At 43.2% G+C, this 17,644-nt stretch overlaps 1 protein-coding gene across 2 annotated transcripts in view; it reads right to left on the bottom strand.

Annotated features, from left to right (window-relative positions):
• Nucleotides 1-17,644, bottom strand: part of RFWD3 (ring finger and WD repeat domain 3) — a 47,323-nt gene that overhangs the window by 3,342 nt on the left and 26,337 nt on the right. Inside the window, exons 7-12 of one of the 2 annotated variants that reach the window (XM_017868715.1) lie at nucleotides 13,355-13,469; nucleotides 11,882-12,113; nucleotides 7,619-7,769; nucleotides 5,643-5,819; nucleotides 3,367-3,581; nucleotides 1,258-1,469 (exon numbers count right to left, since the gene is read on the bottom strand). In XM_017868715.1, the coding sequence (XP_017724204.1) occupies nucleotides 1,258-1,469; nucleotides 3,367-3,581; nucleotides 5,643-5,819; nucleotides 7,619-7,769; nucleotides 11,882-12,113; nucleotides 13,355-13,469 (1,102 nt within the window). The remainder of the gene's footprint in view (nucleotides 1-1,257; nucleotides 1,470-3,366; nucleotides 3,582-5,642; nucleotides 5,820-7,618; nucleotides 7,770-11,881; nucleotides 12,114-13,354; nucleotides 13,470-17,644) is intronic. The other variant, XM_017868716.1, reaches the window with a different exon arrangement.

The raw sequence follows: 17,644 nt of genomic DNA, 5'->3' as shown, positions 1-17,644 counted from the left end.
GGGAGGCTGAAGCACAAGAATCACTCGAACCCAGGAGGTGGAGGTTGCAGTAAGCCAAGATTGCACCTCTGCACCCCAGCCTGGGCAATAGAGCGAGACCCTGTCTCAAAAAAAAAAAAAAGTATGACCAGGCACGGTGGCTCATGCTTGTAATCCTAGCAGTTTGTGAGGCTGAGGTGAGAAGACTGCTTGAGCCCAGGAGTTTGAGACCAGCCTGGGAAACATGGCAAAACCGCGTCTCCACTAAAAACAAAAATTAGCCGGGTATGGCGGTGTGCACCCAGCTACTTGGGAAGCTGAGGCACAATAATTCCTTGAACCTGGAAGGCAGAGGTGGCAGTGAGCCGAGACTGCGCCACTGCACTCCAGTCTGGGTAACACAGCGAGACTGTCTCAAGAAAAAAAAAAAAAAAAAAAGTATGCATCTGTTTTAAAAAAAAAAAAAGGCCGGGCCGGGCGCCATGGCTCCCGTCTGTGATCCCACCTTTTTTCTTCTGCCATTGACTTGTTGTGGAAGCCGGATCAGCTGTCTTACAGAACGCCCACAACCTGGACTTGTGTATATACTTTGTGTTATCATTAAACTTGTTCTCCTCTATTCCCTGCAACTCCAGTCAATGAAACTTAGCGCTAGCTTCTAGAGTGGCACTATACAATATGGTGGCCTCTAGTCACATAAGTTTATATTTAACTTGATTAAAAATAAAGTAAAACATTAAGTTCTTCCTTGGCACTAAGCACACTTTAAGTGCTCATGTGACTAGTGTGACTGTATTGGACAGTGCTACTCTAAGCCTTAATTAGACTCAGGTTCAAGAACATCTCAGCTGGGTACAATGGCTCATGTCTATAATCCCAGCACTTCGGGAGGCCGAGGCTGGCGGATCACTTGAGGTCAGGAGTTCGAGACCAGCCTGGTCAACACGGTGAAACCCTGTCTCTACTAAAAATACAAAAATCAGGTGGGTGTGGTGGTGGGTGCCTGTAATCCCAGCTACTCAGGAGGCTGAGGCAGGAGAATCACTTGAACCCAGGAGGTAGAGGTTGCAGCAGTGAGTCAAGATCTACAAAGCAGTATGGAAAGCATATGTAAACCAAGCAACCTCACATACACACATATGCGGATATGTGGGATTACAGAGCAGAACTGACACTTTTTTGCTTTATGAGCTTCTGTAAAAAAATGTTCACGTTTTCCCTTACCAGTATTTTAAGCAAAACTACTTTTTATATGAAAGTAAAAAATAACAGGCTCACCAGGGCAGAATTTGCTGCTTCATCCCCAGTACACACCAGGATGTTGCCATCATTCTCTGGGCTTTGGAAAATGGCATTTTTGGTCAATAGTTTGCAAGTCGGTCCTCCAAAAAATGTATGTACAGGCTGGCAGGAGCAGACTGGATTTCCAGTGTCATCCAGTCGGTAGGACATTTCCATCAGCACACTTCGTATGGTGGTGTGATTTTTATCTATGGGACAGAGAAATCAGTGCTGCACCATGGGGATGCTACACAAAAAATTAACCAAGTACCCAAACCTCACACGCTTACAACCTAGTTGGATGGAAAAGCCATAAATGCTTAACCACCAAGAACAGCTACAAAACAAATTAAAGAACAATATCATAGCATCAGTGAAATTTAGAACCGTAGGCTAGAAATCAAGTTATCTACAATAGCTTTTTGCTTAAGAGAAAACAATTCTGAGAGTGAGTTATCTGTTTTAGTAAAATCAGTCTCCTGCCAGACCTCTGCTGGGGATTTCTCTCTTAAGAATTCTCAGTAAAAGGTTTTCCCTTCCCCAGTGAGAACTTCATTAGCCTCTGGGACTGCACATTTTTATAATGTGAAAGCAGGCTACAGAAAGGGAAACATGTATCTGAAATTCTGCTGGGAGGCAAACAAAAGCCAGAGAACAAAATAGGACCCCCAGGCTTTGTACACCAGTCAGAGCAAATCACAGTCTTGGAGACAGCAGAGCTGTGGGATGACGAAGAGCCAAAGGGTCTGAAGTGCTACTGAGATGTTTCTCAGCTCAAACAAAACTTAAAAACATGAGTAGACCCACCCACAACTAGCAGAAGTGTGAGCATTTAATGACTAACTCTGACTATACATCTGCCTGACTGTTATAAATTTGCTTAATACAGTTGTGACCTCAGCATCTGTTTTTAGGACTGGCATAAATTATCTGAAACCCAGATGTACCCTGTCAACTTTGGTCTAGTTAAAACATCCCTTCCCTGAGCAGAGGGTGGAAATATAGCCCACTTGTCCCTCCCCTCCACCCCTACCCCACCCCTAAGGGAGCAGGCCTGTCCTGGATGGCTCCCCCTTCTTCCCACTGGCCCCTGAAGCATGCTGCCCTCTTCTCTGTGGGATCTGTCAAGTAAGCTGATTCCGTTATTTCCTGTGTTTTGTGCGTTGCCTCCTTTGTGTCTCACCTGACCAACACACCTGAACCTAACGTCTTTCCTAATCAGGGATCTTGTAGAGAGTCACTATCTTAAGGGAAATGAACTGGACACAGGTCAGACAAGCGCCACAAGGGCCAGTATAAACAAGTTTCCTGTGAGAGGGACACCTGGTCATGAGTCAGGCAGATATTAGGCCATCTGCCAGGACAAAGGAGTATCCTGTGGAAGGTACACTATGAACACCCACAACGAACTCCCTAGAGTTTGGCAGGACAGGGCTACAGTTTATAGCCATTCTCCTGACAGAGACCTCAAGACCGCATTAGAAAGAAAAAACCTACAACACTGACCATCAGTACAGTTTACCAGGAATTTCGATTCATGACGCTTTGCCTAGAAAGAACCTGTGAATGAAGCACAGTCTGCTGTTACGCGTTCCACCTCTGATTCCAGAGGCAAAGATGTTCAGCTGGCTGGGCCCACACAACCATTGTTGTCCATTTCCCCTTATTTACCTTTGTCGGCCCAAATAAGGAGGAAAAGACGATATGCCAGCCGGGGTACTATGTGGCTGCCCTAATCTGGACCTTTCTCTCAGGGGAAGTGAGAGGCAGGCAGAAGATATGAAAGTGATCTCAAGATGGCTCAACGACCTAGAGCCGGCCCCTCATTCCACTACTGTTCTAAGTTGTAGGGGCTCCTAAGTGGCTAATTCGCTTCCAGGAGTACCTGGCAGAATATGCTCCAGTCCTCACATGTAAGGAGCAGGGAGGCAGGCTCTGTGGGGGAGCCTGAAGCCACCATCCTCCCTGTAGAAGGAAGAGCTACAACGTATCTTGTTAGTCTGTGAGCAGTACCACAGCCACCCAAAGGGTAGGATCGAACTCTCCTTCCCTCTTCTCTACCACTGTGCTCCCAAATAAACCACGGGAGACCCCAGTACTACTCACCAGGCCTGTAGGTCACAAGACAGTGCCGGGAGCTGTTCTCTGTCTGAAAGTCTATGCAGCCCCCTGGCTCCAAGGGCAGCACATGAGGCCAATGAGAAAAGTCCATTTTCTGTTCCCAGAATGAAGCATCCTCCAAGGTTCCAGCCAGCACCCCACCATATGGAAATGCAGCTGAGGCAGCTCTGGGCATGTATGACAAGGAGACCAGTGGGCATCTGAAAGGAAAGTAAGGAAACTGTATCTCACATTCCAAAACTCAGACGGCTCCAGACCCCACTACCAGGAACCCTCAAGCACATTCCCACCTCTACAGAGGTTAAACACCTTTAGTCACTATCCTCTGACATCTGATAAAAATTAGCAACCCTCTCTGTAGAAACAAAAGGACATCATATAATACTCTGAAACTAATTTCAGGGGAGATACTAGATGCTCTAAAAGAAAAGGAAAAAAAGCACTAGGAAATTTAAGGGATACAAGATCACAATTACTAGGAAGCTTGACTGACGTGAAGCTCCTCGAAATGGGTTTAGCCACATGAGAAAAGTCAGGAAAGAAACAAAGCTTATATACATAACAAAATAAAGATCCCAAGTTGTAGATGACAGACCCCAAAATTAAAATACAGCTAAAAGCAGCTACATTTTAATTCAGAAACAGGACTGTTTTAGATTGTCTAAATTTCCTTCTGCAAGCATATGACTAGGACTATGCGCCAAGAATTCTCTCAGAAATATCATCCTTCAGACTGTGTTCCTATGAACTCATTTCTGCTGTGAAATCATTCATGCTAAAGTTGCCAAAGTCTACTTGCCTGTTTTATTTCATTTTCCCTGTCACAATAAAGGTAATCAAAGTAAACACAAATAAAAATGAATAATACATACAAGTATTTTTTTCTTGCTATTTTAAAATTTGCCATGTTTGGCTGGGCATGGTGGGTCACGCCTGTAATCCCAGCACTTTGGAAAGCCGAGGTGGGAGAATCACTTGAGGTCACAGGTTTGAGACCATATGAGTGAAACCCCATCTCTACTAAAAATACAAAAGTTAGTCAGGTGTGGTAGCGCATGGAGGTAGTCCCAGCTACTCGGGAGGTGGAGGATGCAGTGAGCCAAGACTGTGCCACTCCACTATAGCCTGGGTGAGAGTGGGACACCGTCTTAAAAAAAATAAAACAAAAAATCACCACCACCACCACCACCACCACCAAAACAAAAACAAAAACAACAAAAAAAACCTTGCCGTATTTTATGATATCTTTATGTTTGGCTCTCCTTGCTCTTTTTTAATATATCCAATTGGAAACATAAATTATCTGTTAAGATACTTTTCATTTTGGTCAGGTCACAGACCCTACTCCCCTTCTGAGAACTTCATACATACAGGGCAGCTCAACACATTCTAAAACAGAGTGGTGCTGGTGGCCATGCATCCTCAGAACTTGGGCTGACTTTATAAACTTCTCAATCTCATAACTGGATTAAATGATAGATAATAATAATACAGTATCTTCAAACAAGTTGGTTTAGCTTTGGATTAGGGAAGTTTTAAATCACTTTTGATTATGCTATCCTTAACTGATCTCTTCCCATGTGCTAGACATGTGGCTATTTTTTTTGAGACGGCATCTCACTCTGTCATCCAGGTTGGAGTGCAATGGTTCAATCTCGGCTCACTGCAACCTCCACCTCCTAGGTTCAAGAGATTCTCCTGCCTCAGTCTCCTGAGTAGCTGGGATTATAAGCATGCGCCACCACGCATGCCTATTTTTTTTTTGAATTTTTAGTACAGATGGGGTTTCACCACATTGGTTAGGCTGGTCTCGAATTCCTGACCTCGTGATCTGTCCGTCTCGTCTTCCCAAAGTGCTGGGATTACAGGCGTGAGCCACTGCGCCCGGTGACATGTGGCTATTAAAGCAAGTCTGTATTGACCAGATTTTACAGATTAAGCTCACAATGGGCCAAGAAACACAACTAAGGTCACACAACTTCTAAGTAGTGGAGCTAGGTTCTGAACATAGATCTGACTCTGTTTTGCCATATTAGATGATTACTGACTATGAACCTGGCTATACTTGTACCAGAACTCTCCGTCATATGAAATATCATGAATACAAACTCTTGTTAATAAGAATGTTATTGCTTCTGAAGTGAGATCAAGTGGATCTTAAGGATTTCTGACCAACTGTTTAACACCCTCTGAAGAGACGATTAACACAATAATAAGCCAAGAGAAAGTTGCTACCAGGAAAAGAGTGAGTGGCTCCCTACCTGGCTTTCTGAGCTACTAACTCCTGCACATGACTGCTCGTGTTCCGCACGTCATATACCAGAATTGAACCATTGGCCAGTCCAGCATAGATGTAGTTAGTCTCATCAAGACACCAGCAACAGCTCCAGACAGGACGTCCAGCATTGTAAGTCTGGACCACGGTATTTGTCTCCAGGCTGTGGAATTACAAAAGACTTTTACAACTGCATTAAGAAAATCGGCCAGGCTCGGTAGCTCAAGCCTGTAATCCCAGCACTTTGGGAGGCCGAGATGGGCGGATCACGAGGTCAGGAGATCGAGACCATCCTGGCTAACCCAATGAAACCCCGTCTCTACTAAAACTACAAAAAACTAGCCGGGCGAGGTGGCGGGCGCCTGTAGTCCCAGCTACTTGGGAGGCTGAGGCAGGAGAACGGCATAAACCCGGGCGGCGGAGCTTGCAGTGAGCTGAGATCCGGCCACTGCACTCCAGCCCGGGCGACAGAGCAAGACTCCGTCTCAAAAAAAAAAAAAAAAGAAAATCAAATACATTACAAAGATGTAAAGATTATCATTTAAATGATCATTAACCCTTGAGAACACACTCATATACCCAAACTATCTGGATTTCCTATTTTTTCTAGGATCTGCCCAGGTAACTCCTTTAAATTCCATAACATTTGTTTTGGGGGTCACAGGTTTTCCTCTTGAGTTGTAAAGAAGTAAAATAATAAATTAAAGGGGCTGGGCATGGTAGCTCATGTCTGTAATCCCACACTTTGGAAGTCTGAGGCAGACAGATCACTTGAGGTAAGGAATTCGAGACCAGCCTGGCCAACATAGCGAAACCCCATCTCTACTAAAAAGACAAAAATTAGCTAGGTGTGGTGGCGTGCATCTGTAATCGCAGCTACTCGCGAAGCTGAGGCAGGAGAATCACTTGAACCCGGGAGGCGGAGGGTACAGTGAGCCGAGATTGCGCCGCTGCACTCCAGCCTGGGTGACAGAGCAAGACTCTCTCTCTCTCTCTCAAAAATAAATATGTAAATAAATAAATAAATAATAATCCAACCAACACTTTGGTATGTAACATTTTTCTACCTTATTTTAAAACAATACTTATAAAGGCATGGAGCACACTCACATCTGGTTCACAGTACTCACAGAGCATGTGACAGATAAAACACTGTAACTAAGTAAGGGTATAAAAGAAGTCATCATGGTACCCAAGGGCAGTGAGTGGTTGGCGAACATCTCTGTTACACAGAATTGTCCAGGTAACAGACCAGGACTAGGAGAAACAGACCAGGACTAGGAGTAAACAGTACCGACCTAGTATGGCTACTCTGATGTCAGGTACCAAAGCTCCCTTCATCCTGTCATTTCACAAACTTTATTTTTAAATTTTATTTATTTATTTATGTATTTATTCATTTACTATTTTTTTTTTTTTGAGACACAGCCTTGCTCTGTCGCCCAGGCTGGAGTGCAGTATCTTGATCTTGGCTCACTGCAACCTCTACTTCCCAGGTTCAAATGATTCTCCTGCCTCAGCCTCCCTGGTAGCTAGGATTACAGGTTTCTGACACCATGCCCAGCTAATTTTTGTATTTTTAGTAAAGACGGGTTTCACCATGTTGGCCAGGCTGGTCTCAAACCCCTGACCTTCAGATGATCCGCCTGCCTCGGCCTCCCAAAGTGCTAAGATTACAGGTGTGAGCCACCACGGCTGGCCTCCACCAACTTCAGAGTTTTATTCTCATCTCCTTAAAATATGTTTAAGACATTTTTTGTAATATATATAATTTTAAAGAAACAGGAAACAGTTTTGTAACCTGCTGTGCCCACTTCTAAAAGCAATGTATTTTAAATGGATCTAAGAAGACACAGTCTCAGACCAAAAAAACAGAGCTAAGGTCATCGTAACACTGATACTAATTCCATGCTACTCAACACCAAACAGCCCAGTCTCCACCTTCCTCCCCAAATCACTCACCTGGTCAGTTTAATAGTGTTGTCTAGGGAAGCAGAGAGTAGCAAGCCTCTGGAGTAACTGCTAAAAGCCAGTCCACGGATCTGTTTGCCATGCATCGGAATGTACTGACTGCTTCTCATGTTGGCAGTACTCAACATCTTAACACCAAAGCCTGCCAAAGGCAAAATGTATGAAACAGATCACTGAAAGTGAACCTAGGGCAATGCAAACTACTTTTTCAAGTAGCTCCTTTGTCCACCTTTCTTCGCATATCAGTCCTTGGGAACCAGCTGGTCAAACGACAATTCTCCAGTGTTATAATTCATTCATTTATTTTGGAGACAGGGTCTCACTCTGTTGCCCAGGCTAAAAAGCAGTGACATAATCTTGGCTCACTACAACCTCTGCCTCCTGGGTTCAAGCAATTCTCCTGCCTCAGCCTCTCGAGCAGCTGGGATTACAGGCACGCGCCACCACGCCCAGCTAACTTTTGTATTTTTTGGTAGAGATGGGGTTTCACTGTATTGGCCAGGCTGCTTTCGAACTCTTGGCCTCAAGTGATCTACTCGACTTAGCCTCCCGAAGTGCTGGGATTACAGGCATGAGCCACTGCGCCCGGCCTATGATTTATTTAAAAAAGTATAACCCGGGCCGGGCGTGGTGTCTCACCTCTGTAATCCCAAACCTTTGGGAGGCGGAGGCAGGTGGATTACCTAAGGTCAGGAATTCAAGACAAGCCTGGCCAACACAGTGAAACCCTGTCTCTACTAAAAATACAAAAAATTAGCCAGGCGTGGTGGCAAGTTCCTGTAATCTCAGCTACTCGGGAGGTTGAGGCAGGACAGTCGTTTGAACCTGGGAGGCGGAGGTTGCAGTGAGTCGAGATTGCACCCTACACTCCAGCCTGGGTAACGCTAACCACAGCAAAACTCTGTCAGAGAAGGGAAGAGGAAGAGGAAGAGGAAGAGAGAGAAGAGAGAAGAGAGGAGAGAAAAGGGAGTACAACCCACGCTTGCCTCATGACAATGAAAAGAAGGAAAAAAAAAAAAGTATAATCCATTTCAAACGTCCAGGTAAATGGATAAACAAACCTACTGTATACAGGTAGGACGGAATACTATCCATTAAAAAGGAATTAACTACTAATATATACTACAATAAAAAATCATGCAGTGAGAAAGAAGTCAGACCAAAAAATGGTTAACACTGTATGATTCCATTTATGTAAAATTCTAGAAAATGCAAACTCATCTGTAGTGACAAAAAGCAGTGACTGCTGGGGATGGGAGAGGAGGGAGGGGCAGGTGAGATTATAAAAGGCCATAGGGAAACTTTTGGGGTAATACACATGTTCATGGTCAAGCGTGGTAGCTTATGCCTGGAATCCCAGCACTCTGGGAGGCTGAGGTGGGTGGCTTGCTTGAGCTCATCAGTTCGAGACCAGCCTGGGAAATATGGTGAAACCCTGTTGCTACAAAAAATATGAGAATTAGCTGGGTATAGTGGGGCAAGCCTGTACTCCCAGTTATTCGAGAGGCTGAGGTGGAAGGATGACTTGAGCCCAGGAGGCAGAGGTTGTAATGAGCTGAGATCACACCCCTCCCTGCATTCCAGCCTGGGCGATATTAACTAGATCTTGTGTCAAAAAAAAATTAAAGTTATCTTGATTGTAGTGATGGTTTCAGGGGTGTATTACATATGTGAAAAGTAATCAAATTGTATACTTTAAATATGTACAGTTCACTGTTAATTATATTTCAATAAAGCTGTTGAGAGAGAATATTTCACTAGAACCACAGACACTCTACATGCGGAAGGAACAGTGAACAATAGAGAATGAAAATAAATGTCTGTCAAGATATGTCACATCTGGCCGGGCGCGGTGGCTCAAGCCTGTAATCCCAGCACTTTGGGAGGCCGAGACGGGCGGATCACGAGGTCAGGAGATCGAGACCATCCTGGCTAACACAGTGAAACCCCGTCTCTACTAAAATACAAAACTAGCAGGGCGAGGTGGCGGGCGCCTGTAGTCCCAGCTACTCGGGAGGCTGAGGCGGGAGAATGGCGCAAACCCGGGAGGCGGAGCTTGCAGTGAACTGAGATCCGGCCACTGCACTCCAGTCCGGGCGACAGAGCGAGACTCCGCCTCAAAAAAAAAAAAAAAAAAAAAAAAAAACGTCACATCTGTCTGAAATGAAATGAAACAGATGACAATTCAAGTACCCACATTCCCGAAAGGGGTAAAAATAACCAACAAAACCCAATAACCTTTTAAAACTATTTGTTACTGTGTTCTCTTACTAAGCTATAACAATTATTTTTAACTAAGTTATATATATAAACAGGGTCTCACTCTATCACCAATGCTAAGGTACAGTGGCACCATCACGGCTCACAGCAGCCTTGATCTCCTAGGCTCAAGTGATCCTCCCAACTCAGCCTCCCAAGTATCTGGGACCAGAGAGGTGTGCCACCACACCAACCTAGTTAAAAAAAAAATTTTTTTTATAGCGATGGAGTCTCACTATGTTGCCCAGACATAGTGAGACTCACACTCCTGGGCCCAAACGATCCTCCCGCCTTGGCCTCCCAAGCTGCTGGGATTATAGGCACAAGCCACTGTGCCCAGTTGAGTTAAATTCTCTAAAAATGCGTCAAATCCTAGATTCAAGACAGCTTCAGCTTCTCCAGGGAACCAAGTACGTAGCTTATTGCACTTTCTTCTAGCAGAATTAGGACAGCCAGAGAGGAAAAAAAAAAAGGGGTGGAGGGTGGGTGCAGGTGCAGGTATAGGCTCTTTTTTTTTTTTTTGAGACAGAGTCTCGCTCTGTCGCCCAGGCTGGAGTGCAGTGGCCGGATCTCAGCTCACTGCAAGCGCCGCCTCCCAGGTTTACGCCATTCTCCTGCCTCAGCCTCCCGAGTAGCTGGGACTACAGGCGCCCACCACCACGCCCGGCTAGTTTTTTGTATTTTAGTAGAGGCGGGGTTTCACCATGTTAGCCAGGATGGTCTCGATCTCCTGACCTCGTGATCCGCCTGTCTCGGCCTCCCAAAGTGCTGGGATTACAGGCTTGAGCCACCGCGCCTGGCCAGGTGTAGGCTTTAAATCAACAAGGTCGCTGGGCATGGTGGCTCATGCCTATAATCCCAGTACTTTGGGAGCCCGAGATGGGTGGATCACCTGAGGTCAGGAGTTTGAGACCAGCCTGACCAAAATGTTAAAACCCCATTTCAAATACAAAAATTAACTAGGCATGGTGGCATGCACCTGTAGTCTCAGCTACTCAGGAGGCTGAGGCAGGAGAATCTCTTGAACCCAGGAGGCAGAGGTTGCAGTGAGCTGAGATCACGCCACTGAACTCCAGCCTGAGCAACAGAGCGAGACTCTGTCTCAAAAAGAAAAGAAAAGAAAAAGAAAAAAAAAAACAAGGTAACAGAAATACACACCAAGTTAATCATTAAGGGGAACAATGACAAATCAACACCAGCACACTATCAAGCAGACTGGAATGGACATGTTAAGAAAAAAAGAACAGAACACATTCCCAATTTGGGGAACATTAGAAAATAGTTATTTTTCCAATTTGTTGGTTCTATTTGATGACAAATCTTATTATTAAAAACTTAGATGGGATAAAGGAACATTATAAAACTATGTTAAAGCAAAGGGGTCTTGCAGTTGACAGAAATCTTACGCTGAAGACAGCAGAAAGAAACATCTGCAAGATTTAGAAATGATTTAATTGAGCATTTGAAAAGACTTGGTTTTCAACATTTAGAAAACCTAAAATTAAGCTTAAAAAGCACAAAGTATGTTGAAAGAAAATTAATCTAGCATTAATAAAATAGTGTACTCCTTAAATTCTCTTATTTGGAAATTGTTAACTTGAACACTACTGAAAATAAGTGTTAAATTTTGTTTCACCTTGAATTACCCTTAGGGTAGTGTTTTGTCAAACATTTCCAGTCTAAAAAGAATCTGTAAGTTGAATAGGACATATATGTCCTTCTTGGACTCTATCAGTAACCTACACTTCCAAGGACCTCACCATCTGCTTTGTCATGGTTATCAGTATTTCTACCCTCTTGGTTAATAAATTTACAGAATGAAGTCAATAGACAGTAAAGACATCTTTGCTACACCCTGGGGTACTTGCATTAACAAGGAACTGATAGGGAAAGGTGATTTGGTGAGCCTTGAGTCTTGAATTTTCCAAAAGGGCAAGGAAATAAACACATGGAGTCTAATAAAGAATATGAAAGCTGAGGTTCTAGACTCTTTACCTGGAAGAAAAGAGGCCTGAGGAGAAGGCTGTGATATCACCAGGCAGCTCAGAGCATCACAGTATGCCATGATCCGGCAGTTTCCTGCCTGAGATACTGTGAAGGTCTTTTGGAAGTGGTACTTGTGCTTGTGCTGGCCCTGGCTGGAGGGTGAGCAGCTCAGGACCCATGCTTGGGAGCCCCTGGGTTGCTGTAAATTCTGATTTTGATGTGACATAAGCTTTTGCAAGTCCTAAAATGAAAAAGATTTGATAAATACAAAGCTTTTTAATTTGATATTCCCCTCAAACACAATTCCTTGATCTTATACAGAAGATTTCTTATCCATTACATGAAAATGTTAACATAAATCCTAGAGAACTGCTGAGTTTTTTTTTTTTTTTTTGAGACGAAGTCTTACTCTGTCACCCAGGAGTGCAGTGGGACCATGTTGGCTCACTGCAACCTCCATCTCCTGGGTTCAAGCCCTTCTGCCTCAGCCTCCTGAGTAGCTGGGATTACAGGTGCCCACTACCATGCCCAGCTAATTTTTTAATATTTTTAGTAGAGATGGGGCTTCACCATGTTGGCCAGACTGGTCTTGAACTCCTGACCTCAGGTGATCCATCCGCCTCGGCCTCCCAAAGTTCTGGGATTACAGGCGTAAGCCACCACACCCGGCCAGAACTGTTGATTTTTTACAGTATGCCAACAAGCAAGTGAAATAAGGAGAGCACAGAATCATAATATGAGGGTTGAAAGTCCTTAATGACGGTTTTGTTTAAAGTCATTTAAAGAAAAAAAAAGCAGACAGGGTCTCACTCCATCACCCATGGCATCCAGGCTGGTGTGCAGTAGTGCGATCACAGCTCACTGTAACCTTCTAACTCCTGGTAAAGCCCTCATTTTATTGGTAGATTTACTTAAACAAGTTTGGAATTCTTGGTTGGCTATTTAATTTTTTCTAAAATTCAGATTGTAAGGCCAGGTGCGGTGCTTACGCCTGTAATCCCAGCACTTTGGGAAGCCAAGGCGGGCCGATCACCTGAGGTCAGGAGTTCGAGACTAGCCCGGCCAACATGGTGAAACCCTGTCTCTACTAAAAGTACAAAAATTAGCTGGGCATGGTGGTGGGTGCCTGTAATCCCAGCTCCTCGAAATGCTGAGACTGAGGCAGGAGAACCGCTTGAACCCAGGAGGCAGAGGTTGCAGTGAGCCAAGATCACATCACTGCACTCCAGCCTAGGCGACAGAATGAGACTCTATCTCAAAAAAATAAAAAAAAAAATAAAATTCAGACTATAGATTTCATCATAAAGTGTGTAGTAAGTTTTGAACAGATGCCCTAATCAGAAATAAAATAAGCAGTTGGTCATGTGTATTTCCTAAATAACTTGGCAAATCCTATTATTTCTGAGATGAACATAAGTAGCATTTAGATTCCTCTTCCATTCCTATTCCAAAAGTTATTTGGGTTAGAAAGGATAAACATACCTGAACACGGCTTTGAAGCCTAGTGCACTCATCAGTGAGGACCTGTAGTTGGAGTCGGCACTGTGCTGATTCTAACTCGGCCTGCTTCCTTAGCATCTGTTCCTTCAGTAGGGAACTAGAGGGGGAAAGCCAGGAACAACTGGGGATTAGGAAGGCTACAGAAGACTTCCCATCAAGATGGTAGAGTAAAGTTCATGCTATGATGCACATTCTTTGCTATAAATATGTTATGATAGTGAATAAAATATAAAAAGAGAAAAATCTCTCCAGAGACAGATTTTGAGGTAAGCACGGAGTGATGGTCAGGAATCTGACTACTACTAGAAAATTTGACTACGACTAAAAATGCCACAGGCAAAACGAGAGAACAGAGCTAATCTAGTGTTTAGCTAAGCAAATTATAAAAGATTAAACTGACATGTTAAAAAGGCCAAGGTTACTGGATTAAAAAGAAAACAGTAAGCTGTTGGTTGTTCATGAGATACTCAAATAATATAACCCAAAAAAGAATGTGAAGTTAAAAAGGGCAAAAGTAGACATCAAGCAAATGCCAAAGAAAGAAAGACCAATTAGAATTAAGGAAAAAGCATAAATAGGCATAACGAGAAACAATGTATCATAAAAGGACACATTCACCAAGAATAATAGTCATACATTTGTATGTACCTAAAAAGTCTCAAAATATGAAATGCAAAGACGGAATTCCATTCCAGTAAGATATGCAAGAAAAAGATATGAAAATTGGAAGAGATAAACCTGCCCTTATTAATTTTTACGGCAAATTTAAGAGAACCCACAAATGATTACAGTTTAGCAAGGCTGCCGGACTCAAGACCAAAAAAATTGTATCAACAGCAGTCCCCATATCAGATAACTGATTAGTAAATCTAAGTTAAAAAATTTTATTCACAACAATTTTAACAGCAATCTAGAAATAGAGTCATGTGCAGCTTAATGATGCGGGCATGTTCTGAGAAATGTGTTGTTAGGCGATTTCGTCATGTGAACATTACAGAATGTACTTACAGAAACCTATACAGTAAAGCCTACTACACACCTAAGCTATACACTATTGCTCCCAGGCCACAAACGTGTATAAATCTGAATACTATAGGCAACTGTAATATAATACTATAGGCAACTGAATCTGAATACTATAGGCAACTGTAATATAATGGTACTTATGTATCTAAACATAGAAAAGGTAATGTATTGAGGTAAGATTTTTTTTTTTTTTTTTTTGCCTGAGTCTCGCTCCGTTGCCCAGGCTGGAGTGCAGTAGCGTGATCCAGGCTCACTGCTACATTTGCCCCCGGGTTCAAGAGATTCCCTTGCCTCAGTCTCCCGAGTAACTGAGATGACAGGCGCCTGCCACCATGCCCAGATAATTTTTACATTTTTAGTAGAGACAGAGTTTCACCATGTTGCCCAGGCTGTTCTCAAACTCCTGGCCTCAAGTGATCCACCTGCCTCAGCCTCCCAAAGTGCTGGGATTACAGGTGTGAGCCACCACGCCCGGCGCGCTAAGACATTTCAATGATTACAACATCACTTATGTAACAGAATTTTCAGTTCCATTATAATCTTATGGGGCCACCATCGTATACAGAATCTGTCACTGACCCAAAGGTCATTATGCAGCATGTGACTGTAAAGTAAAAGGCTAGGTAGGACCTTTATGAAGCAAAATACACTTGTGAAAGACACAAGAAAACAGTGAATGGAAGGATATTACATCATGTTCATGACTGAAAAGACTCACTATCACAAATATGGTACTTCTCAAGTTACTCCACAATAATTTTTTAATGCAATTTCAATCAAGTTCCCGAAGTTTTTTTCATGGAACTTAACAACTTAATTTTAAAATTAATATGAAGAACAATGCCAAAATAGCAAAAAACACTTTTGCAGAACAAAGTGGGGTGACATATATTAAAGCTACAATAAATTATAACTTGGAATATTGGAGAAATAATTAACAAAAAGACCGTGGAACAAGAGTACAGTAGTGTCCCCTTATCTAGTTTCATTTTCCATGGTTTCCGGTATCTGTGATCATCCATAACCCACAAAACTTGAGATATGTTGAGAGATTAAGACCACATTCACATAACTTATTATAGTATATTGGTATAATTGCTTTATTTTATTATTTATTGTTAATCTCTTACTGTTTCTAATTTATAAATTAACCTTTAGGTTTGTATGTATAGGAAAAAACATACTATGGTTTCAGGCATTCACTGGGGGCTCTTGGAATGTATTCCTTGTGGCTAATGGGGGAGCTACTGTAGCCCATTCATACATGGAAACTTAATTTTTTTTTTTTTGAGACGAAGTCTCTCTCTGTTGCCCAGGCTGGAGTACAGTGGCGTGATCTCGGCTCACCGCAACCTCCGCCTCCTCCCGGGTTCAAGCGATTCTCCTGCCTCCGCCTCCTGAGTAGCTGGGATTACAGGTGTGTGCCACCACGCCCAGCTAATTTTTGAATTCTTAGTAGAGACAGGGTTTCACCATGTTGGTCAGGCTGGTCTCGAACTTTTGACCTCGTGATCCACCCGTCTCGGCCTCCCAAAGTACTGGGATTACAGGCGTGAGCCAATGCGCCCAGCTGGAAACTTAATTAAGGATAGAAGTAGCAATGAAAATTTGTACAGAAAAATATACTACTTGGTAAATTATGAGTCAGGTGTGGTGGCATGTGCCTGTGCTTCCAGCTACATGGGATGCTGAGGTTGGGGAACTGCCTGAGCCTAGGAGTTTGACGGCGCCACTGCACTCTGGCCTTTGTGACAGAGCAAGACCCTGTCTTAAAAAAAAATTCTTTTTGGCCAGGCGTGGTAGCTCACACCTGTAATCCCAGCACTTTGGGAGGCAGAGGTGGGTGGATCATGAGGTCAGGAGTTCAAGACCAGCCTGGCCAAGATGGTGAAACCGCATGTCTATTAAAAATACAAAAAATTAGCCAGGCATGGTGGCATGCCCATAGTCGTGGCTACTCATAAGGCTGAGGCAGGAGAATCACTTAAACCCAGGAGGCGGAGGTTGCAGTGAGCTGAGATTGCGCCACTGCACTCCAGCCTGGGCGACAGAGCGAGACTCTGTCTCAAAGTAAATAAATAAATAAAATTCGCAAAGGTATGAAAAAATGAGAAATCTCTCATGTTTTTTTAAACAAGAAAAGTTTAAGTTAGAAGAATAATTTGACAATATTTAGGTAAAGTAGAAATTAAATGTGCCTCATAATAAAGCAATTCCATTGCTAGACCTGTCTCTCTGCAGCATGGCTAATGTTAACAACAAGTGGAGACAACCTAAATGTCTACCAATGTAAAATACAATCAGATAATTTTTTTTTTGAGACAGAGTTTCGCTATTGTTGCCCAAGCAGGAGTGCAATGGTGTGATCTCGGTTCACTGAAACCTCGGTCTCCTGGGTTCAAGCTATCCTCCTGCCTCAGTCTCCCGAGTAGCTAGGACTACAGGTGCATGCCACCATGCCCAGCTAATTTTTTGTATTTTTAGTAGAAACGGGGTTTTACCATGTTGGCCAGGCTGGTCTCGAACTCCTGACCTCATGATCTGCCCACCTCAGCCCCCCAAAGTGCTGGGATTACAGGTGTGAGCCACCGCGCCTGGCCTAAACAAATTAATTTTGACTAGGGAACTAGAATATTATCAAGAAATTGAAATGAAAGAAAAACGAGAGCCCCATGGATCAACTAGGATACACTCCCAAAGCATAATATTAAGCAAAAAAGCAAGCTACAGAAAAAAAAAATTATAAACTAACATTTGCATAAAGTATAAAAACTTTCTGGCCGGGTGCGGTGCCTCACGCCTATAATCTCAGCACTTTGGGAGTCCGAGGTGGGTTGATCACAAGGTCAGGAGTTACAGACCAGCCTGACCAACATGGTGACACCCCATCTCTACTAAAAACACAAAAAAAAAATTAGCTGGGGATTGTGGTGGACGCCTGTAATCTCAGTTACTTGGGAGACTGAGGCAGGAGAACTGCTTGAACCTGGGAGGCGAGAAGTTGCAGTGAGCCAAGATCATACCATTGCACTCTAGCCTGGGCAACAAGAGCAAAACTCTATCTCAAAACAAACAAACCACAAACCCAAACAAAACTTTCTATATCATACTATGTATAATTTACAAATACAAATATAGCTAATCAAATACAGAATCACTCTTGGGAATGATGAACACCTAATTCATGAAAGTAGTTCTCCATGGAATTCCAGTGTACCTTTTTTTTTTTTTTTTTTTTTTTTTTTT

This window comes from Rhinopithecus bieti, unplaced genomic scaffold, assembly GCF_001698545.2.
Source record: "Rhinopithecus bieti isolate Rb0 unplaced genomic scaffold, ASM169854v2 scaffold_2574, whole genome shotgun sequence".
NCBI classification, from domain to species: Eukaryota; Metazoa; Chordata; class Mammalia; order Primates; family Cercopithecidae; genus Rhinopithecus; species Rhinopithecus bieti.
Note: the sequence above shows the minus strand (reverse complement) of the source record. Positions and strands in the feature narration are given on the sequence as shown.